The sequence below is a fragment of the Urocampus carinirostris genome, chromosome 17 (assembly GCF_059441175.1).
Source record: "Urocampus carinirostris isolate Australia breed hairy pipefish chromosome 17, RoL_Ucar_1.0, whole genome shotgun sequence".
NCBI classification, from domain to species: Eukaryota; Metazoa; Chordata; class Actinopteri; order Syngnathiformes; family Syngnathidae; genus Urocampus; species Urocampus carinirostris.
The window spans coordinates 1215333-1239552 of record NC_142365.1 but is presented as its reverse complement, the minus strand read 5'-3'; the positions used below and the strand labels follow the sequence as shown (position 1 = coordinate 1239552).

The 24220-nt window shown below is 41.7% G+C and overlaps 2 protein-coding genes across 3 annotated transcripts in view; both read left to right on the top strand.

Annotated features, from left to right (window-relative positions):
- c2cd2l (c2cd2 like) overlaps nucleotides 1–15873 on the top strand; it is a 37352-nt gene extending 21479 nt beyond the window's left edge. The window contains exons 6-15 of one of the 2 annotated variants that reach the window (XM_088320474.1): nucleotides 868–981; nucleotides 2666–2765; nucleotides 2837–2969; nucleotides 3360–3424; nucleotides 4690–4808; nucleotides 5766–5922; nucleotides 5986–6165; nucleotides 7999–8132; nucleotides 10997–11210; nucleotides 13646–15873. In XM_088320474.1, coding sequence (XP_088176600.1) covers nucleotides 868–981; nucleotides 2666–2765; nucleotides 2837–2969; nucleotides 3360–3424; nucleotides 4690–4808; nucleotides 5766–5922; nucleotides 5986–6165; nucleotides 7999–8132; nucleotides 10997–11210; nucleotides 13646–13884 — 1455 coding nt within the window. In that variant the 3' untranslated portion in view covers nucleotides 13885–15873. The remainder of the gene's footprint in view (nucleotides 1–867; nucleotides 982–2665; nucleotides 2766–2836; nucleotides 2970–3359; nucleotides 3425–4689; nucleotides 4809–5765; nucleotides 5923–5985; nucleotides 6166–7998; nucleotides 8133–10996; nucleotides 11211–13645) is intronic. The other variant, XM_088320475.1, reaches the window with a different exon arrangement.
- Nucleotides 15874–17419: 1546 nt separating this feature from the next.
- On the top strand, nucleotides 17420–18020 carry h2ax (H2A.X variant histone). The gene has a single exon (XM_088320476.1). It carries the CDS (start codon nucleotides 17469–17471, stop codon nucleotides 17892–17894), a length of 426 nt encoding a protein of 141 aa, XP_088176602.1. The 5' UTR covers nucleotides 17420–17468; the 3' UTR covers nucleotides 17895–18020.
- The last annotated feature ends 6200 nt before the right edge of the window (nucleotides 18021–24220 follow it).

Genomic DNA, 24220 nt, shown 5'->3' with positions numbered 1-24220 from the left:
CATATTCACCTTTTTTTGTATTGTGATGACATAAGTGAATGGAAATGAGAGATGTGGTTTTATCGAGTCATTTGGACAGATTGCTGTCACAGTCTTGTTCCACGGACAGACTGAGGAGGTCATTTCTTCCTCATGCCACGAGGCTCTTTAACTCCACCCGGGGGAGTAAAAGCCCACATTAGACCTGACCCCACATTTCCATATTACCCTTTTTTATAACAATGTGTATTTTCTGTAACACTATTTAAATACTCTATAGCGAAACGTTATATTGGGTATTTTTGTATTCTATATCTTTTTTTTATTATATTATTTTTTCAAAACAAGGATACTGATGGAAGTGTCAATTTCGCTTAGAGGATGAATAAAGTATCTATCTATAGTATCTATCTATCTAAGGTATCTATCTAGACATCTATCTAGATATTTATCTATGGTATCTATCTATCTATCTAGACATCTAGACATCTATCTAGAGATCTATCTATCTATGGTATCTATCTATCTATGGTATCTATCTATAGTATCTATCTAGACATCTCTCTATCTAGACATTTCCCTAGACATTTATCTAGACATTTATCTAGACATCTAGACATTTATCTATCTATCTATCTATCTATCTATCTATCTAGACATCTATCTAGACATCTATCTAGACATCTATCTAGACATCTATCTATCTCTATCTATCTAGATCTCTGGAACTAGATATCTATCTCTATATATATCTCCTAATGTAATCTAATCTATCTCCTAATCTAATCTATCCTATGATATATCTTGATCTGATATTTCATGAAAAAAAAAAGCAAAATCCTTCTTTTTCATTGACGTCTTGATAATCACAATTCCTGGACCTCTTAGGGTCCGGAGGACAAAGGAGACATGGATGTGATCAAGAGCCTTGTCGAAGATGCTCTGTTCAGCTCTCACCCAGCCATGATCCTCAACCTCAGGGCTTGCACAACTACTTCTCCAGTAAGTTTTTTCCTCTTTATGTTAGAATACAAGCACGCTCAGTGGTTCTAAAAACACCTCTCCAGTGATGGGTTGTTGGGATTTTCTAGGAAATATTTCACTGACATGATGATTTGGTGGTGGACCAAGCCCATCTTAACCCTACTTCTCATAATAACACCCTGCTAATGGCATAATAATAATAATGTGGTAATAACGTTAGACAACTTAAGACAACTTGATATTTTAGAAATACATATCAAATTAGTAGCCATTTGTGATAGCAAAAAAGTGTAGCCGAGCGTCAAAAAGGTGAGTGACTTCAATAAGGTATTCCTTTGCTTGGTCTACTCGTGATTCCAAGGGCCAAGAAGAAATCCGCAGGTTCGATAGTGTTCTCCATCCGGGCCCAAGTGCTGTCAAGGCTCTGATATACGATCAGCAACTTCAGTGGAAGTGTTTAAATCAATGCTAACGACACACTGATCGTACCGGCTTTCAGACCTGATGTATGCCATTATCTGGAACCTGCTGCATTGGTGAAGATTTCGGGGCAGGAAACTGTCAACTGGACTTCCTGTTATTAGCTATATTTAATATCGATGATGTCTGTGTATTTCCTGTTCATGCCCTTGCAACATCCATTTTGACTTGGTCTTCCTGGAAGTGGGATGAACTCATGTGTGGCCCCTTGTCAAGTTTTTTTCCTTTTCCCAAGCTGATGTTTTTAAGTTTTTCCTTGCCCTCATGTAAGACTCAGATCTGGGGATGTTGTAATGGTGGTTGGTTCAGCCTTCTGAGACTTTTTGTAACTGTGCAAATAAACAGGAGTTTGCTTGACTTGACTTAGTGAAGGTCTGCAAAAAGCTCCTGAAAATATTCTATGAGACTGTTGTGGCAAGCGCCCTCTTCTATGCGGCAGCGTGTTGGGGAGGCAGCGTCAAGAAGAAGGATGCCTCTCGTCTCAATAAACTGGTGAGGAAAGCGAGCTCTGTTGTGGGCACAGAGCTGGACAGCCTGACAACTGGAGCTGAGAGACGGGCACTGGAAAAGCTGCGGTCAATCATGGACAATTCATCTCATCCACTACACAGCTTTATCACCAGACAGAAGAGCAGATTCAGCGACAGACTGCTGTCACAGTCTTGTACCACGGACAGACTGAGGAGATCGTTTGTTCCTCATGCCATGAGGCTCTTTAACTCCACCCGGCGGAGTAAAGGCCCACATTAAACCACACCCCCCACATTGCATATTACCCTATTTTTATTGAGGTGTGTATTCTGTGTAGCACTATCTAGATACTCTATATAACACGTCACATTGGCTATTTGTGTATTGTATTCTTTTTGCTTTATTATTGTTTTGTTCTCCAGCGCAGGGATACTGTTGGAAGTGTGAATTTCCCTGCGGGGATGAATAAAGTATCCATCTATTCATCTATCTATCTATCTATCTATCTATCTATCTATTTAACTCTGTATCTATCTATCTATCTATCTATCTATCTATCTATCTATCTATTTAACTCTGTATCTATCTATCTATCTATCTATTTAACTCTGTATCTATCTATCTATCTATCTATTTATCTAACTCTATCTATCTATCTATTTATCTAACTCTATCTATCTATTTAACTCTGTATCTATCTATCTTCCTTCATGGCCACGAATGCTTTTCATGCCATTTTTTCTGCCCACAGGCCACTCCAGAGCACCGATCAGGAGGATTAAAGCCTGTACCGCAGAGTGCTTTTGTCCAGAGACTACTTTTACGCCACCTCCGGGTGACCTTAAGCAAAGGTCAGTTCCCCCGCCGGCAACGCCGTCGCGTCGCATCCTCGGCGCCTGACCGAGCGCCTTTGTTTTCTCAGACCGGTGGTGTCGCTCCGAACAGCTTTGCTGCATCCTCAACCTCGACCGACCCTCCTCGGAAAGGACAACCGGCTTTCTTCCCGTGCCCCACAACCCAAAGGCCCTCGTGGAATGGAGAGAAGAAATGACCCTGTGAGGAGGCATATCTAGTGTAACCGCATTTCTAGGCCAGGGCATGTTTATACGTGGCAGCCAGGGTTGGGTAGGGTTACTTTAACTGTGTTACTTTCAATGACTTTTGGATTACTCCAATACCAAATATGCTAGTTGGATCTGCCCATCTCTGTCTGTCCCTCACCCCCTCATACACATTGAGTCATTTTATTCATATTTAGTTTCTTTTGTCTTTTATTAGCATATTTGGTATTGGAGTATTCCAAAAGTAATTGAAAGTAATCCAGTTTAGGTAACTTTACCCAACCCTGGTGGCAGCATCGCAAAAGAGTGGATTTTAGTTTGAATTGCTCAGTGGGATTTCTTCCAGAATGACTAACGCAGCTGTGGCCATTTTTTGTGTTGAAGGGAGCTGAGCCCAGAAACCAAAGAGCTGAGAGTGAGACTTTTGGAGCGGAACGGAAGAAACGAGCGTAAGGAACCAAAAAACACTTTTGATTTGGCCGCAGTGGTTAGTCCGTTTCACCATTCAGAACGTCACATTGAATTTCTATTTGTATATTGAAATGTTAGATGATGTCATCAGAAGTTTAGAAATACAGCAAATATATATAGACTTGATAGTTGGGTAATGACTGTGTTTTTGGGGAAAATACTTGATTCGTTAAGTTTTCCAAAAAGATAAAAAGGTATCAAAATAGCTGTTTATTGTTGTAGCATGTCCTCGAGCTATTCTTTGAATTTTTTTAATTCTCCTTTTAGATTATTAAATAGCCACAAGAGTGTTGCCTATTCAAATGTCGACAGTAGCGATACTTTAAAATATACAATATGTCCTGATTACCGATTTGAATCACCTGTGCACGCTCATTTGGTTTGATTGGCTCCCTGTCCCTTTTTTAAACCCAGTCCTGTCACTCTCCGGTTGTCAGTCCGTCTGCAAACCTCTGTTGATACAAGGCAAGCCTTTTTGACACCGACTCCCGCCTGTCCCGTTTTTGCTCCGGTTTTTCCACCTGTCCGTTCCTGATCCCCCCGACCTGTTTTTGACCCCCGACCACGTCTTCTCTCCCGTCCCGGCTTACGACCCGTTTCTGACCCCGACCACGTTTTTGCTCTCCTTTACCGGCTATCGACCTGTTTTTCCGTCCCTGACACCGTCCCTGTCCTCTTCCGTATTCGGATCGCAATCTGATTGCGAGAGCGACTTGCTTCCCGCATCCCGCAGTCCGAGGTCGAAGTTGGAAGTTTGAACGTAGTGCGGTTGTAAAATCGCAAAGCACTGCGTTTTTTTTCAAGGTTTTTTAGTGAGTGATGGAGTTTTGGCCAACCACAATTGTTACTGTTCGAGTTTTAAAAGCACCGACCAATCAGATGCAAGTTTTAATAATAGCACAAGCCAATAAACGCGATTCAAAGTTTGCAAGCCCCACACTATGCCACGCCCACCGTGTGAGCTCTTTGAGTGTCATAGTGGACTCCGTAAACATAGTCAACAAACGAGAAGGAAACAGCTTGGTGGAAGAGTGGGGGGAGGGGGGCGCTAGGAATACACCGGGGAGCCAAGGGGGGCGCCAGCCTGCAATAGTTTGGGAACCATTGTACTAGACTTCATATGCAACTTTTTTCATAGTGCTGGAATTGAGAGAACTCAGCCTGTGTTATTTGTGGTCTATGAAGGTTCAGATTCGGTGTGTTTGTTAACAAAGGATACCGTTTTTTTTCTTTGTGCTGTTAGAATTCCTTCCAGGGTTTGGCTCCTTTCCCCTGGACCCGCAGTCCAAAGTTCCTACCTCTGTCCTACTCCCGATAAAGTCGAGCCACGCCTCCGAGCCTATCGCCACCTTTGCAGCAGAAGTGAGTAATAAAACGCAAGGCAACTCATACAAAAGCAAAGAATGATTGATTGAAGTGTGTATAGAAGGAAAAATAACCTATGTTAGGGGAAAAACTATATTTACAAATGTAGCGTTTACCAAATTATACGAATGAGTTATCTGACTCCATTAACCAAACACAAACTTTATTCTCCCCTAACACTGCATGCTCTTTTCTTAATTTAGGGAAACATATTGACAAGAGACAGGCATTTTAACACGGGGGCAGATTTATTTTCTTAATTTAATATTAAGTGGATTCCATCGAATTTTGCCAAATTATTGTCTAATTAGTCCTAATTAGTTTTCGTCGAGCCTCGCTCCCGTCTGTTTCTGCTCCTGTCTGTCTTTCTTGTCTCTTCTGTCTTCCGTGTTCTGTCTTTTTGACGCGTCGGGGCATCAGCCCCTCCCCTGGGGCGGGCTAGGTGCCAACGTCACCTCCTCCTCGCCGGAAGACGCCGCCACGTCGAGAGGGCTCACAACAAGAAAGCTTATCAGAAACCTTGTCTCCTTTTCCCGCGTCACCCCTTGTCCTCGTTCTCGTTTAGATGTAAACATAATTCTTGTCCAGGCCACACTGACCTTCCAAGCCTTCCCTGTGAAAAATCCCCGCTGCATTCAGCAAATTGTCAAGTCAAGTCATTTTTATTTGTGAGGTTATTACACAGACTATTTTTTCACACTATTATTACACCATCACCTGATCTGGAACCAACATGAGGGCAAGGAAAAACTCAAAAACCTCAACATGAGGAAAATGGAGAAACAAATGTCATTTGTATTATGTTAAATCCCTTATAGTCAATTAAATAAATAGAAAATCCTTCACCTATTAACTACCATTAATTGTGATGATGGACCTGGTCTCGGTGCACACACATAGCTTGTATAACGCGGTTTTGCCTTTGTTTCTGTTTTTCCACGGGGATCCATTCAGATGCTTTACGTGGAGACCGAGGAACTCCGGGCGCCTCCGCGTTCCTCGCTGACACCCAGCAAAAAGGTGGACGTCGACCGAACCGTCATGCCGGACGGAACCATCGTCACCACCGTGACCACGGTTCAATCTCGACTGAAACTGGAGCGCAGTCCAGGTGCAGTGAAAACAGGAACGACGGCGTTCGTTCAAACCATAATCGGAGTTCCTGTTCGTTTAGGTGATTCCCCTTTGCGTTCCCCGTCCAAAGTTGAGGTGACGGAAAAGAAGCCCACCGTTTTCTCAGATGGAAGGGGGACCCCCAGCCCTGATCCTAGTCGTGAGTTAGAAACCGGAAGACTAACAGCACTTGAGCAAATGACTGGGACAGGAGGCTCCGCACATTCAGTGGCATTGACGGGTATAGATCTCCAAGTATTTTTTTTCTGGTGGTAAATGAGTTACATTCAAGAACTTATTGTGATATTGGCAGGGTTGGGTAGGGTTACTTTAACTGGATTACTTTCAATTACTTTTGGATTACTCCAATGGAAAATATGCTAATAAAAGACAAAAGAAAGTAGATCTGAATCAAATGATGACTCACAACACGTGGTAAGCTTTCTCTCCTGGCTTTGATCTCTGAAGATGAAAATAAATCCAAACAGCTTGCCAACATCATTTTTGCCCTTCCATGTATTCCGTTACTCCCAAAGCCTGCACAAAATGGAGTCATTTTATTCCTATTTAGTTTCTTTTGTCTGTTATTAGCATATTTGGGATTGGAGTAATCCAAAAGTCATTGAAAGTAATCAAGTTAAAGTAACCCAACCCTGGATAATGCCACATTTCAGGCTTCAAACTCAAAACATACCAGGGTGTTCTAACATGGCTGACTCTATTCTAAAGGCCCTTATACCAGAAACTACTAGATGGATATTCTATCGATCTATCTATCTACCCTGGTCATATCCCCCGAGAGGGGTGACCGACAGCAAGACAAACACATACACAAAAACAAAGAAAAAAGTAGCAAAAAACCCAAAAGATTGACCCATGGACAACCCAAATGCCCAAACACCCAAACAAGTTAAGAACTTGGTCAATCTTTTCGTCCCTCCAAATGAAACGGGACACAAGAAACCGGCCGTGTCACTCGGGTCAGGGTGACACAACACACTCTTCTGTTCGACAGCAGGGCCCGACAGCTTTTGCTGGTTTACCCCTGCCGCATCACATGGGTGAATGGATCTTAATGGAATTGAATACACTTGATGTTAAAGTCCTTCAGTTTTATGGGTTAAATGTACCCATACTTGTTAGTTCTATGACATAAATGTTCAATATGAGCGCCACAAGTGACTCCGCTCACGTCGAGTCGGTATTCCAACTCGTGCCAAACGCACATCAGCAGCCCTTTTTTTTGTTATTATTTGGCTCCAAGTCCGAATTTGTTTTCTAGTTGGTGATTTCTTTGCAAATTTTGAAGAAGGCACGCTGCACTGTCTTTGGTCCAGGCCTTTTTTTTAACGTGAACAGAATTCCTTTACCCGACAAGATAGAAACGTTTCTACACAAGCTGTGAGAATTTTGAGGTCATTCCAGCAAACAAATGATCGGCCTACAAAATGGGGTCAAACATTTCGGAACACCCTTTTGTCCCCGATAACTTTTTTCTGGGGGGGGTCTTTTTTTCATTTTCTCCTTTTATACTTCCTTTTTTTCTTCACTTCTTTATACAACATCATTCGTAATATCAATCATCAAAGCAAGTCAGCCGTTTGAGAGTCGTCTCTTTTTAATGAGTTGAGCCAAAAAAGCCGGTTCTCTAATAAAAGACGGACTTCCTTTCACTACACAACGAGATCTCGTTGGCCGAGATCGGCGTGCGGACGAAAACTCGCGAGACCAAAACAACAATGGCGGATCTTCCTGAAGGAAAGTTTAGAGTGCGGTAAATCTTTATTAAAAGAAAGTAATCGGGTAATAATGACAATTTTGTGGCAAAAAGGTTGCGTCCCGGGGACGCACGTTGATTTGACGCTATGCGTCCCCAGCAAAAATCATGAGTCTAGAACGTAGGGACGCGGGCAAACCAGAACACTGCCCCCCCCCCCAAAAAAAAATTGGCGCAAATTAGAAATAAAATTGTGAACAAAGTCATTCACTGATGATGACTCGCCGTATGTCCCAGTCCTTTTCTCACACAATCACAGTGGTATCCCGTGTCGATATCTGTGCTTCCGTGGTCTAGGGAGCAGCCGCCTGTCTAACGGCCTGGACCCAGTCGCAGAAACGGCCATCCGTCAGCTCACCGAGCCCAATTCCAAGATGGCGCGAAAGACTCCCACAAAGAGAAGCACGCTGATCATCTCGGGAGTGTCGAAGGTCTGGCTTGTTTCTTCTTAACCCCATCCGTTGACTGTTTTGCTCATAGTGAGGTTCTTTTTCCCCATTTATAGACTGTTTATCTTGTTCTTTAACTCAATTGGAAAATTCCTTAAAGGTGGGGTGTGTTGCTTGAAGTGTCCTTTAAAAGTTCTCTATGGAGTATGTGTTAACCCAGGGGTGTCAAACTCATTTTAAGTCGGGGGCCACACGATAGAACAAACATTCTGTCGGGGGCCAGACCAGTAGATTAAAGAGAAAGAAAAAGAGAAATAAATAAGAGAAAGAGGGAGTGAAAAGGAGAGAGGGCAGGACAAAGAAAGAAAGAAAGAGAGACACAAAAGATAAAAAAATCGTGAGAGAGGGGGCAAAGAAAGGGAGAGGAAGAAAGAAATCCAAAGAGAAATAGAAAGACAGAAGGAGAGAAAAGAAAACGTGAAGGGTATGAAGAGAGAAAGAGAAAAGAGAGAAAAGGAAAAAAGGAAATTGGAGCAGAAGAGGTTAAAAGACACAGAGAGAAAGAGCAACAAAGGAAGAGAAAAAGAGAGAGAGAGAGAGAGAGAGAGAGAGAGAGAGAGAGAGAGAGAGAGACAGACAGACAGACACCTACCTGTGTGTTAACCAGTGTCTGAAATAAGATCTGCCCGGACAACTTACAAAACGTCTCCGCCCAGAAAGATTTATTCTCAAATCAAACGTTTGCTTTATTCCGATTTCGAAATTTCGTTCGGTTTGGGAATTTCGGTTCGTTTTGCAATTTGCATACTCGGCAGCCAATCGGAAGCCTGCGTCCAATAACTTCAAGCTTCCAGACATTCCTGAGCGTTATAAAGTCATGCATTTTCCAAAGTAGACAGAACAGAGAATACAAGAAAAATGGAGTAGTGGTTAGGAATCAAGCCAAAACCTCAGCCCCAGAAGAACGATTCAAAAGAAGCTAACAAAATGGATGACGCTACAAAACGTAAACGTCCATTAAAAGCATGGTGGAAAGAGGAGCTCACGTGGCTTGTAGCAAACATGGCATGAATGAAGATAAATCGATACGGGTACATACTGATGGCAAATGGAAAACAGCCATGTCATATACATGCAATGAATGTCATAAGTAGATTTACTAGAATAAACTTAATTTTAAAGTGTTGTTCTGTTATATATTCAGATTATCAATCCTTAATACTTGGCAACAATGTTTTTTTTCTTTCGCAATGAGTCGTCTTATTGTGTTTCAAGTTGTGAAAAATGGGGCAGGCAACTTGATGGCTGGGCAGGCAACTTTTCAGAGTTGTCTGCCCCCTGCTGGCCGCTAACATTTTCTCATGGGTTTCAGACACTGTTTTGGGGCTCTATTTTATTTGATCATCTGTCAGTGTTAACTGTAAACGGGATCACCGAAGGAGAACATTTGTGTTCCGTTGACCTTTCAGTCGACGCCATTTTGTGGCTTTGAACCTGTTGCCCGGTCTACATGTTGTGTTCCCGTCGTCTCAGTTGAAATAAATGTCAGCTTCCGGACTGACTGACTGATGTGTATTTTTTGACCGTCGTTCATGGTTTATTGCGTAGGATTGAAGTTGCTTGTTTTTTTAGGAAAGAAAATGAAATGGCAATCATCCATGAAATGGTTTCGCAAACCTTGTAGAATTGTAATCATACAATTCAAATCGGCACCTTTGTATCGTAAAACAATTGAATTGTGACCACCCCTACTCAATGTTCCCCGTCATTTTCCTTAGGGGTCTGAGCGTTCACACAAAGTGGGTGAGCAACGCTTGAAACAACAGTGAGCAACGGCAATCCCAAGAGTGGCAACTGAGTCATTATCAAACACTTCCAAAACTTGACATCACGTTACATTTTGCGGAGTTTCCGGCAATGAAAAATTATTTTTCTCTTTTGAATGAATTGACTCGTGTACTGTTGCAAAGGTTGTACGGCCTACAAACGTTGTTTGTTTTTACAATTCTTTCACAATATATCCATTTCTTTTTTTTTTCCTGATATATTTTGTGGCATAATATTAACATTTTTGGGGGCTTCTTTAGTCGGTTGTAAGATACAGAACTGGACTTAATCACATTTTTAGTCGAAGTACAATGTTGGCAACAAGATTCACTTGATATCATTGGAAATGATTTGAACGCAACACAAACTTTTTCTTCTTTTTTCTGTGTTTTTTTTTCGGTGTTTTGTTTCCACTTTTTTTTAAAAATTCCTTTAAAAAAATCTGATTGTGTTTCTTTTTTCCGAGCTGTTATTTTTTTCTTTTTGTTCTCTATTTACTTTTTTCCTATATTTCTTTCTTTTCTTTTTTTCTGGCTTTTTTCTAAATTTTTCCTTCTTTTTTTCTCTTCCTTTTGTTTCTTTTTGACCTTTTCTAAATTTTTCCTCAGCTTTTCATGACTTTTTCATTTTGGTATTTTTTTTCTTTTTTGTTCTATTCCCCCCTTCCTTTAAGTCATTTTGTGCATCATTTTACTTAATATTTGGTCATGTTGGGATGAAAGAAGCAAAAACAACCCGAAGAGCCGTTTAGGACCCGAAAGACCCGGTTTCTTTTAGTGAGCCGAGCCGAAGAAGCCGGTTCTCGACATACTCTACTAACTTTACTCAACTTCGTTCGACTTCAAAATACTGCATTAAGGACACAACGTCAGGGTGTATTTTGCCCTTCATGCACTGTAACTTTGACTTAAGTCGCTTCTTAATTAGTCATTTTGAGCCCTGATTTTTGTGCGCTGGCTAGATTTTCTTGTGTGCCGAGAATGTGCGAGCAGTGCGCACTTACAACTGCCCCTACTGACTGCGTGTCCCTGATTGGAAATTGTTTTAAAATATTTTTTAAAACAAGTTTGACTTGACAGGTTCCTCTTTCGAACGACGACTGCACGCTATCCAGCGGCTACGCGGCAGCAATGGACGCCGCCATGCGAAGCAACCATTTTGGGGGCGGTCAGCAACAGGAGGCGGGCGAAACCACGCCGTCCGACGCGTCCGAGCGCCCCTCGGTGGAGGACGTGGAATCGGATACGGGTTCCACCGGTGCTTTGGAAACGCGCAGCCTCAAGGACCATAAAGGTACCTGGGGACATTTTCTCGAAATACTGAGCTACCAAATACTAGGAGTCTTCTGTGAGAACAAAAAAATCAAGCAGTCTGCAAAAAACACCTCTCCTCCTCCCGAGTCCTCACAAAAGAAATATGAAAATTCGGGGTTTGCTTTGGGCGTGGTCCCTCAAATTAAGATTAATGTGCCGGGCTTGTTCAGCCTCCAATACCTGCGGTTCTAGGTGGGGTGTCGGACCTTATTTTTTATTTTCAGGCCCAATCTAAACCTCTAAAACAGGGGTGTCAAACTCATTTTAACTCTGGGGCCACACAACAGAACATTCTCTCGGGGGCCGGACTTGTCGATTGAGGAGAAAGAAAAAAGAGAGAAAGAGTGGGAGAGAAAAAGAGTGTGGGACAAGGAAAGATAGAAAGTTAGAAAGAGTAAAAGAAAGCAAGAAAAAGAGAGAGAGAACGTGAGAAACAAAAGAGATAAAAAGGGGAATAGTGAGAGACGGGGAAAAAGAGAAAGAAATCCGAAGAGAAATTGAAAGAGAGAAAAGATGGAAAAAGTGAGAAAGGGACAGCAAGAGAGAGGGAAAAGAGAGCAAAAGAAGGTAAAAGGACAAAGAAAGAGAAAAAGAGGGACAGAGAGTAAAAGAGACGGATAAAGTGTGAGAGAAAAAAAAAGAGAGAGAGAAATACAACTACAGCGTCTTTGTGAGAGACACCTGGCCTTGGCAACATCAAGTGGACATATTTCAACCTGCAGCTTGTTTTTCTCTTGTGCTCCTCCGTATTATTTATAAGAAAATAGGTGTGAATGAGCGAGCAAGTTGTCTGTCCCTGTGTCCCCTGCGATTGGCTGGGAACCAGTTCAGTGTGTCCCCTGCCTGATAGATAAGATAGCTGGAATGGGCTCCAGCACCCCCGTGACCCTACTGAGAACAAGCGGTGCAGTTAATGAGATGAGATGAGGTTTCCAACTTCTGGTTAACAAAATGAGAAGAAAATGGGTGCGTTTTGCTCCCTTTCAGTCTCTGTAGTTTGTAATCTTTGGACTCATTTTTGGTTGCACTTCACATAACAGCGACCTCTAGTGAACAAACATGAAACACTGTCCCTTTAAGAACAGCGCTGTTCTTGTGGGAAAGCCCATTTGGCCCAACCTCACCCGGATCCTAGTTTCCGGGGCCCCGGCTCCCTTGAATTTGAGACCCCTGCTGTAAATACCGTAAATTCCGGACTATAAGCCGCTACTTTTTTCCCAAACGTTCAACCCTGCGGCTTATTCAGTGATGCGGCCAATTTATGTCGTTTTTCTAACAGCCGCCAGCGGCGCTCGAGTACAAAAGGTAAAATTTAGAGCGGTGGAATATATGCGCCAAGGAAGACTGCAACTTCTTAGCTTGTGCAAAAATTAAATTAGCGTAGCCATATCCTCATCATGCAAATTGCAAAAAGGAAGGCACATGACGTAGCTTTCAAGCTAAAAGCAATCGAGCAGTCCGATAAAGAAGGAAACAGATTTACTGCACGTAAACTTTACTTTGCGAGCGCGTTGCTAGCGTGTTTTTGAATAAGGGAGCGTGGAACGACGTCTATATGACATAGTCCCTTTTCCCATACTGGGGAAGACGACTTTGATGACGTCAGTTATAAGGAGGAAGATGAGGACGGTTTACTACAAGTACGGTGTGTTTTTTTAACAGAGCCGTTTATTGTGTTGCGAGCGTGTTGCTAGTAGCGTTTTGCTACCCTTCACAGGCACGGTTTGGGATGAAAGTTATAATATTATGATTTAAGCTTTGAAAACTCTCTCGGTGTACCGTCTTTCTTTGTAAATATGTGTAACCATGTATAATATGTATTTGCAACTGTATATTTTTGTAATGTATTTATTTTAGAGACTTATTCTGATATGTTTTCCACGGTCGAATCAAAAAGAAGGGGCTAAAACAACTGGGGCTGACGGGAAGTGGAGTAAAGTTGAGACGTGTTTGTGGACGCAGCGGACAATAGTGGATATATATTTTTCCCACCCTTACCTTTGGAAATATACAGTTTTTTCCTTGGATTATTTTCAACGGGACCCGGACTCTGCAGGTCTGCATCAAACCTTAAGTACCGGTATCATTTTCCGTTCATTTTGCCGGCTGTGGTTTTTGAACTGTGTACTTTATATTCAGTTACAATAGCGGTACTCAAAGTCGGGTTGGGGTTAAATTTGTGATTGCGTTACATGTTTTGACGTGGGCACATGCGGCTTGTATACAGGTGCGCCTTGTGTAAGTAGAAAAGCGGTTATCCTCTTAAAATGTGATGGGTGCGGCTTATAATCAGGTGCGCTCTATAGTCCGGAATTTACGGTAGACGTTTTTATTGAAAATACTTGGCCGCCACCTGTAGGGCAGTCTAGGAAACGACGTGTGGATATTGACCCGGGTGTCCCTTTCACCCCGCAGTGGGATTCCTGCAGAGCGGCTCCAAACTACTGTTCCGAAGACGGCATCGCTCCAAGGAGCCGTGCCTCAGCCAGTCTCACGAAGACGTCTCGGAAACGGGCAATAACTCCGGCGGATCGGCGTCGGGTCCTCGCAAGAAGTCGGGCAGCTTCTCCAGACGCCTCATAAAGCGCTTTTCTTTGCGCTCGTCCTCAGGGAAACGGAAAGGCGCAAACGGCAACGGAGGCGCCAATCACTGATGCCTTTTGGCTATCCGTTGGTTAAGCACAAAATGAGGATTCCGTCCTTGTCTGCTGGAGGACGCCTGTGAAGGATAGAAATCGTGCTGCGTCGGGATACAGGATATTTCGGGTTCTTTTCAAAAGATCAATTCTATTATGCTGGATGGCGGCAATGAATTTTGGAGTAAGTTCCTAAAATGATTCGAGGGTGCCAGCCGACGCACACTTTGCATTTTTTACGTTTAAAGTAACACATAGAATATTATCCGTACAAGAGTAATTTATGATCACGTGAAGTGCTTTTTACTTTATCCATACCCAGGGTTGGGTAAGGTTACTTTAACTGGATTACTTTTAATGACTTTTGGGTGACTCCAATACCAAATATGCTAATAAAAGACAAAAGAAAGTACCGTATTTTCCGCACTATAAGGCCCACCTAAAAGTCTTGATTTTTTTCAAAAGCTGACCATGCGCTTTATAATACAGTGCGCCTTATATATGGATGAATATTAAGTCGCAAAGTCTCGCAACTAATGAAAGCAGCCGCCGACTCGATTTTCCCCCGAAGGCGAAGTCGTCCGCGGTCTATGCTGGGATTTATATACCGGTGTTTCATTTCCTAACCAATGTGTCAATCATCATTTGAATCGATCACTATTGGCTAAAGTTATTCGGAGGTAAAGGGGGCGGATCCTTTTTATCATTTACAGGCTCGCATGGGCTAAAGGGGCAAAACAAAGCCTGCAATTGGCCGAAAAAGATGAATGTGAATAGCAAGTTGGGTTGACGGCATAGAGAAAACAGTATTTTACTATTCTGTACTGTATTTGTAAATATTTTACTCTCCTGGTTTTACTACACTCACGGATATAAGAGGACCATGGTTGCACATTATTATTGAACACAACGACTTCGGTGAGCTACTCCGGGTATGTATTTTCCCAGTATCTTGTTTCAGAGTGATATCGATGTTTCTGTGATGGGTCTTTTTTTAAATTCAACTCAATTCCAAGTGTTTATTGTCATAGGCACAGTAAAGTTGCGAGCGAAAAAGAAAATAGAAACCAAGGAATGGTTGGCATTTCTTGAATCCCAAGACTTTAACCTTCCAAATGATATTTGGAACGATGCATTTGAGTAACATCGTACGGAGACCGCATCCGCACGTGTCTACGACACGTATTTGCTTCTTTGCAAGCTTTGGGCGTAATAAGTTGGACTGAACTATCTGACTGTTTTGTCCACGTTCCTATTGTAGCGCCTTATAATCTGGTGCGCCTTATGTATGGAAAATATAGGACCAAAAACTATTTTTGGAGGGTGAGCCCGATAGTGCGGAAATTACGGTATATATGAATAAAATGATGACTCACAACACGTGGTAAGCTTTCTCTCCTGGCTTTGATCTCTTTGATCTTCCGTTACTCCCCAAGCCTGCACAAAATCAAGTCATTTTATTCCTATTGAGTTTCTTTTGTCTTTTATTAGCATATTCGCTATTGGAGTAATCGAAAAGTCATTGAAAGTAATCCAGTTAAAGTAACCCTACCCAACCCTGTCCATACCATGAGTTGTCTTTGTCGCATCATACCGTCAAATAGAGACATTGCTGTGATTTTTTTAAAAAATCGAGATCAATTTGCTGTAATATCGTCGTATTTGTTTCGGAAACGCATAAAGAAATATTACAAGGTAGGAAATTATTTATTGTACTTTTCTGATGGAGAATTTGCTCTCGAATGATTTTCGCTTTTGCCGAATGCGGGCTTGTGTCTTTCGTGATTGCGTGAAAAGGAATTTAGAATATCTTACAAGATATATTTTTCAATGAGAATAACGTCGCTGAGCAAGTGGAGACACCATGGCATTGAGACGCTTCGTCCAACGTGATCTATGAAGTTGCGATCGGTTCTTCTTTGCTGGAACGTGAAAGCCGAAGCGGTATGATTTTTGCTTTTATTTTGATATGTTTAATTTATTTCGAATAAATTATTGAAAAACGTCTGCGTTGGATTTTCACTCATCGCCCGGAATATTCTGTAATAAAAACCTCGACAGAATCGCTCGGCTTCAGCGCTTGTTGTAACCGTCTCGCTACCCGGATTTTAAACGAACACGCCAAAGAAGAAACTCCATCTCTCTTTTCATAAAAGTAGCAGTGACGATTTTCAAACGATCATGGAAAAATCTGCAGTTTTTAGTGACGCTTCTCCTTTGTGATGAGAGACTTATTTGGGATTTTTTGTTGTTGCTCTTAACGACATTGCAAAACTTTTCAATGCACGATTGCACTAGTAGTATAACTCGTCGTGATAAATATTTTTGTCTATTTATTCCGACAGTCTTCTTATTTTCATCCTTAAAGTCATTATTCTGTTTTCATACGGGTGCTTGAAATCCTTGAAAATGCTAGTGTTGTCAAGGATTGAAAAGTGCTCAGATTTTGGGTGAAGCTTGAAATTGTCGCCATGTTTTTTCAACAAGTCTGCTTAAAAATGACCCGACACTGCTCTCTGGTGGCTTTGCTTTGCCATTGCATTTCTTCTTCCCTCGTGATTAACAGCAGCTGGCATTAGTTTGTAGGGGATTGTCTTATGAAACATCTTCGCCCCTATAGGAAAGGTGCATGCTACACCCAAAACACTAGGGAATGTGTATTAGTGCAAGGATTATGTGTTTTTTACGGACATTCTTTAGCGGCCATGTAAAAAAAAAGATCTAGAGCTTTCCAGTGGTAAATTCTTTTGGGAAGAACTTCCTTCAATTGAAAATGTAAGCTACATATTACTATCATTTTACCCAACACCTATATGGTTGAGAAATTTATCTCAAAAATAAATATATTAGATAGATAGATACTTTATTCATCAGGGTATGGAAATTAACCAAAAAACGATGGGTGTCGTCAGGATGTACTGCCCAAAACACACCACAGGAAGTGCTGTGTCTACAACCCTGGTGGTTGAGGGATCCGTGCACCGTCAGTAGTATTTTTTTGTTATTATATTTCATTATTACAATTGTAATCGTGATTAAATGTATGGAAGGTCGAGAACTTAGTTTGTACAGGTATTCTTTTGATTTCCTCATGCTGGGGTTTTAATTTTTTCGTTGCCCTCATGTAGGTTTTAGATCAGGGGATGGTGTCAGTACAGTACAGCCCTTTGACACGCCTTGTGATTAATTTTATTGTGAATTTCCCTACGGGGATGAATAAAGTATCTATCTATCTGAAAGCGTCACAAATAGTCATGTTTTGACTATTTCAAACAAAAATCTTTTCGAAATAATTCAACCCCCATCGCCAGTTCAGTTCTGTTTTCGCGCCAACACTTTGAAACGCGAGGGAACAGCCACTATTGGTTCAAAATCCCACGACGGAAGCACAAGAGCCAATCACATCCCTCTCGAAGGTGATTGGCCAGGCATCCGATAAGAACACCAATCACTGCCGGTTTTCTTTTATCTCTTTCATTCTGTACAGCCAATGAGGTGATAGTCTGCCGCCTTAAAGCCAATCGAAGGGGTAAGCGTGGTCACTCTGAGCTTTCGTATCGGAAGTCCAAGGGAAAGCGAAATCCATTATCTTTTTTCCTACTATGTCTGGAAGAGGCAAAACCGGCAAGGCCCGCGCCAAGGCCAAGACCCGCAGCAGCCGCGCAGGTCTCCAATTCCCCGTCGGCCGAGTCCACAGGCTGCTCCGCAAAGGCAATTACGCCGAGCGCGTCGGCGCGGGAGCTCCGGTCTACTTAGCCGCGGTGCTGGAGTACCTGACCGCCGAGATCCTGGAGCTGGCCGGCAACGCCGCCAGGGACAATAAGAAAACCCGCATCATCCCCCGCCATCTTCAACTCGCCGTGCGGAACGACGAGGAACTCAACAAACTTCTCGGCGGGGTGACGATCGCCCAGGGCGGCGTCCTGCCCAACATCCAGGCCGTCTTGCTTCCCAAGAAGACCGGCCAGTCGGCGCCGAGCTCCGGGAAGGGAGGAAAGAAGGCGTCCTCGCAGTCGCAGGAGTACTAGCGGCCTGGCGTTTTACTCATCGACCCAAACGGCCCTTTTAAGGGCCACCCAAACTGCATCGAGAGTCGTGCTTCTTTAGTTTTTTTTTGTCATGGGTCTTTAATAAAACCATTGATCAAAGTTGGATCTTGCGTGTGGGATAACTGCGGTACTGCTATTCACACATTTTCCTAACTCATCTAAACCAGGGTTGGGTTACTTTAACTGGATTACTTTCAATGGCGTTTGGATGACTCCAATAGCAAATATGCTCATGAAAGACAAAATAAACTAAATAGGAGTCAAATGATGACTCAACACGTGGTAAGCTTTCTCTCCTGTCTTTGATCTCCGGCAAAACGAACATAAAATGCGACAGGAACAAAATGAAAATCAATCCAAACATTTTTGCTGTTCCGTGTATTCCGTTCCTCCCCAAGCCTGCACAAAATGGAGTCATTTGATTCCTATTGAGTTTCTTTTGTCTTTTATGAGCATATTTGCTATTGGAGTCATCCAAAAGTCATTGAAAGTAATCCAGTTCAAGTAACCCTACCGAACACTGATCTTAACATTGCTCGTCTAAAGCTTCCAATCAATGTTAACTTTTGAAATATAACGTTTTTAGCACGAAGGGAAAGTGAGCGGAATTCAAAGTTTGGTTGTTCATATTATTGTTACTTAGCTTGATATAATATTTTAAGTACCGTTGAATTGTAGTCAAAAGCCTGCCATTTTGCTCAGTCCCTCGACCGGAAGTGACATCATGGTTGCTGAGGCAACCTACCATGTACAGAAGACGAGATAGGACGGCATGCCTACTGCTAGCCTAAGCTAGTCGGGTCAAGTCGTATTTGTGTTGCCCTTTATCACAAAAAGTCTCAAAGGGCTGTACAGAGCACAACAACAAAATAACTCTTAAAATATAACATCGGAGGAAGAGAAATATGTTAAGCAAAATTTGGAAAAATGAAACCTATTTCGTTTACATAGAGTCCAGCTGCCAAATATGATTCTATAAATGATAATATTGTGATGTTCATTCTCGGGTAAAAAAAAACTCTCAAGCTAGATAACTAGCCAAAATAGTAAAAAGATTTAATGTTAGCTCAATAGCATGCAAACAATGTAAAAATATATATATTTATTCATCCCTGTAGGGAAATTCACACAAAAAGTGTACAAAGATAGTTAGCTACAAAGCTTGATGAGACAAAGTTTTTTTTGTACCACTAGGAGGCAGTAAACATTACACACCATCCCTTTAAAGACTAACACTGCTCCAAATTTGACACTCTAAGCACTCATCCGGTACATGTGGACAAACATTCTCTTAGGGGCCTGACTAATGAGGTAGGAAGAATAAAAATGAGAGATGGACAGAAAGGAAGAAATAATAGAGAAAGAAAGAAAAAAAGAAAAGAAAATATGGAGACAAAGAAAGACAGACAGAAACAAAGAAAAAGAAACAGACTAGTAGATTGGGGAGAAAGAGAGCAAGAGAGAGGGTGGAACAAAGAAAGAGAAAGGGAGAGAGAAATAATGGAGAGCGGCAGACAGAGAATGTTAAACAAAAGAGAAATAGTGAAAGAGGGGGAAAGAAAGAGAGAAAAAGAAATCCAAACAGAAATAGAAGGGGAGAAAGAGAAGGTTGATGCAAGAGAGAGAGAAAAGACAAAAAAGGAAAAAAAGGAAGGGATAGCCAAAGAAGGTAAAAAGACACGGATAGAGAGAGAGAAGAAGAGGAACAAAGAAAGAAAAAGAGAGACAGAGAGAGAGATAGAAGGTGAGAGAAGAAGGGAGGACAGAGAGTGAAAGAGAGAGAGAAAGAAAGAAATACAAGTACAGCGTTTGTGAGAGGCGCCTGGCTTTGGCAAAATCACGTGGACATATTTCAACCTGCAGCTGATTTTTCTCTTGCGCTTCCCTCAGCTTTGTCTCGCGGGCCGGATTCAATCCCTTAGCGGGCCAGATCCGGCCCGCGGGCCGCCCGTTTCACACCTGTGCTTTGACGACACTTCTCCCCTCATTCCTATCACCAAGAGGTGAACCTTGTGATTTATTTTAATTTTGCTGCTAAATGGTCGTGCACTCCTTTTCATTGTACTATTTTTCCGATGCACTATTCTATTTCTAAGGCCAGTCTTTTAGCCTTACGTTGTCAATATTTTTTTCTGTCTTCTATCCTTTTTTTCATGACGCAATTCAGTCGAACACATTCAATACAGATCGACTATTATAGCATGAAACCACCAAGAATGAATGTAGTAAACGTCCAAATTCACAACACGTGTGAGTCAATTTGTCCCAAGCTTTTTTCCGAATTTCCAGAAAAGTCGTTGACGTGAGCATAAACCCTTCCACTAGAGGTCTCTGTTGAGTAGGTTTAGCAAAAGCTGCGTCTTCCACGTGAAATAACTAAAACGTGTCATACATTTTGAGCTAGTTTACAGATGAATACAGCGAATCGTGACTTTTCATTTCTTTGTACAATAAAGTTTTAGAAGTGTCAGCAATATTACAGCAGTAGATAGTACCATAACCATTTTATATACATGTAACGGGTGTAATAATAACTTTTGTTTTATTGAAATTCCTGCTGAAATATGTTGTCTATCTAGACATCTATCTATCTAGACATCTATCTATATCTATCTATCTAGACATCTATCTATCCCTCTAGACATCTATCTAGACATCTATCTATCTAGATATATCTAGACATCTATCTATGGTATCTATCTAGACATCTATCTATGGTATCTATCTTTCTATGGTATCTAAACATCTATCTAATATACTTGCACACACAACATGAATGCGCTGATTGAGGCTGTAATGACGACACAAGCCACAAGAAGGCGGCAGAGAGGAACAAAGTTCCAAATTCCATACAGCTCCCTTTAAGAAATTGACATATTTTCCACCCAAGTTATATAAAACATGTCAGATGAATTGGTTTAATACATATTTAAATGGAGACTTAATGATCTGATCATTGAAAAAAACAGTCAGGAGGGGGGAAATATATCAGGAACCAAGATTGAGTGCCAAGTGTAATACAGATTCTTCATCCTCCATAATGTCTTTTCCAACGTGCAGCTTCTGCCCATCTCCCTGACAAATGCGTTTTAGAAATATAAAAAGCGTTTTGACCAGTGTTCCCTCTAAGCTGCTCGCACATTCTCAGCGCACAAGAAAATCTAGCCAATGCACAAAAATCAGGGGCTCAAAATTGCTAATTAAGAAGCAAATAAAGTCAAAGTTAGAGTGCATGAAGGTCAAAATACACGGGTTCCCCCGACGCTGTGTCCTAAATGCGATATTTTGAAGTCGAGTCGAAGTAGAACGAAGTTGAGTAAAGTTAGTAGAGTTTGTGGAGAACCGGCTTCTTCGGCTCGGCTCACTAAAAGTAACCGGCTCTTTCTGGTCCTAAACGGCTCTTCAGGTTGTTTTTGCTTCTTTCATCCCAACATGACCAAATATTATGTAAAATGATGCACAAAATGACTCAAAGGAAGGGGGGAATAGAACAAAAAAGAAAAACATACCAAAATGAAAAAGTAGTGAAAAGCTGAGAAAAAAAGAAACAAAAGGAAGAGAAAAAAAATTGAGAAAAAAGCCAGAAATAAAGAAAAGAAAGAAATGTAGGAAAAAAGTAAATAGAGAACAAAAAGAAAAAAGTAACAGCTCGGAAAAAAGAAACACAATAAGATTTTTTTTAAAGGAATTCTAAAAAAAGTAGAAAAAAAACACGGAAAAAAGAAGAACAAGTTTGTGTTGCATTCAAATCATTTCCAATGATATCAAGTGAATCTTGTTGCCAACATTGTACTTCCACTCAAAAATGGGATTAAATACAGTTCTGTATCATACAATCGACTAAATAAGCCCCCAAAAATGTTAATATTATGCGACAAAATAGATCAGGAAATAAAAAGAAATGGATATCTTGTCAAAGAATTATAATAACAGACGACGTTTGTAGGCATGAGTCGATTCATTCAAAAGAGAAAAATAATTCTGCATTGCTGGAAACTCAGAAAAATGTAACTTGATGTCAAGTTTTGGACATGTTTGATAATGATTTATCTTGCCACAGTTGGGATTACGGTTGCTCACTGTTGTTTCAAGCGCTGCCCACCGACTTTGTGTGAACGCTCAGACCCCTAAGGAAAATTCCAGGGAACATTGGTCTTGACACGTTCATAAAGAGTCAGCGCGGGACAGCCTGAACCTATTATTTTGGTCTTGACGCGTCCCCGAACGCTGAGCCAAAAATTCCACTCAGGAGGACATTTGAAAACATATTTTGGCCCAGATCTCTTTGCACTTTTCAACTGTGACCAAGCAAAAGTCTGGTTCCATAGAGGCGAGCTCGTCTTTCACGCGATCTACAGCGGTTGCAAATGGTTTCCAAGTTCTGCTCGATGCCATGAAAGCAATTAAAAAGGAACGTTTGAGAAAAATAGGGAGAATGTGGTTTGGATTAACAAAAAGCCGGCAAATGGTACGAGAGACGAGCGAGGGTTGGAAAGAGGGCCGGGCCTGGACGCAAATTGCGTGTGGACGCATTCGAGAGCGAGACATTTTTTCCCTTTCCTCCAGAAAACTCTCGAGAGGATTCGGAGGCCGTCTCTTCTCGTTTCTCCATCGTCTTTCATGTCGAGCGGCAGCAGGAGGAGGCTCGCCGCCCGATTGGCTCATAAGAAGCTAAAATATTTGCTTGAGTGAGGCAGCCTTTGCATGTGGGTGAGAGATGAGATCGTTTCACAAAGGCGGCTATTGTAGCAGCAGGACGGCCTATTTCATCCAGTTATGACCTATTTACGTTTTCTCCACGGTGGGAAAAGTTCATTCTTTGATTCGGATCGGTTTTCTCTGCTCTTGCAGGTACTTTGCTAAATGATGGTGAGCATGGGGCAGGTGGAATCACCTCATTTGGGAAAGTGAGTTCACGAGCTGGAAAGGATGAAAGGAGGCTTTTGTTATGAGTTCTGCACGCTCTTCGGCTCGCCTTGGGAGCTCGCCCGTCCAGTAATACACTGTTGAGGAATTACAGCGGATGCGGAATTTTTGGCCCCTGCGGGATTATGAGCCGCACACTTGCCTGAGTAAGTACAATCTGTATTTATTCATTACATGTTGTAAAGAAAAATACATATTAGATCGATAGATCGATAGATAGATAGGGTTGGGTAGGGTTACTTGAACTGGATTACTTTTGATTACTTTTGGATGACTCCAATACCAAATATGCTAATAAAAGACAAAAGAAACTGAATATGAACAAAATGACTCAGTTTTGTGCAGGCTTGGGGAGTCACGGAATCCATGGAAGGGCAAAAATGATGTTTAGATTTATTTTCATTTTGTTTCTGTGGCATTTGATGTTCGTTTTGCCGGAGATCAAAGCCAGGAGAGAAAGCTTACCACGTGTTGTGAGTCATCTTTTGATTCATATTTAATTTATTTTGTCTTTTATTGGAATTTTTGTTTTTGTAGTAATCCAAAAGTCATTGAAAGTAGTCAAATTAAAGTAACCCTACCCAACCCTGTAGATAGATATATACTTTCTTCATCCCCGTAGGGAAATTCACACTTCCAGCAGTATCCTTGTATTAAAAATAAAAGAAAAGATACAGAATAAAATAATACGCATTTAAATAGTGTTACGAAAAATACACACTGTCATAAAAATAGGGTCATATGAAAATGTAGGGTTGGAGTTTCATGTGGGCTTTTACTCCCCCGGGTGGAGTTCAAGAGCCTCCTGGCATGAGGGAGAAATGATCTACTCAGTCTGTCCGTGAATATTGAGGCTTGTACTCTAAGGCACATGTGACAAAGAGGCGGCCCGCGGGCCAGATCGGGCCCGTGAAGGGATTGAATCCGCAAGACAACACGCAGAGAGACAAACAAGCTGCAGGTTGAAATATGTCAACTTGAAGTTGCCAAAGCCAGGTGCCTCGAACAAAGACACAGTACCTGTATCTATTTCTCTCTCTTTCTCTCTCTCTCTCTCTCTCTCTCTCTCTCTCTCTCTCTCTCTCTCTCTCTCTCTCTCTCTCTCTCTCTCTCTCTCTCTCTCTCTCTCTCTCTCTCTCTCTCTCTCTCTCTCTCTCTCTCTCTTTCTTTTCCACCCCTTTTCTTCCACTCTGTCTCTGTCTCTTTCACTCTCTGTATCTCTCTTTTTCTCTTCCTTTTTTGCTCTTTGTCTCTTTCTCTCTCTGTGTTTATTTAACTTATTTTGCTCCAACTTCCTCTTTTCCTTTTCTCTCTTTTCTCTTTCTCTCTTCTTACCCTTTGCGCTTTCTTTTCTCTTTTCTCTCCTTCTGTCTTTCTAT

Coding starts and splice junctions, on each gene's coding strand:
- h2ax (XM_088320476.1), top strand. CDS start 17,469: ATGTCTGGAAGAGGCAAAACCGGCAAGGCCCGCGCCAAGGCCAAGACC.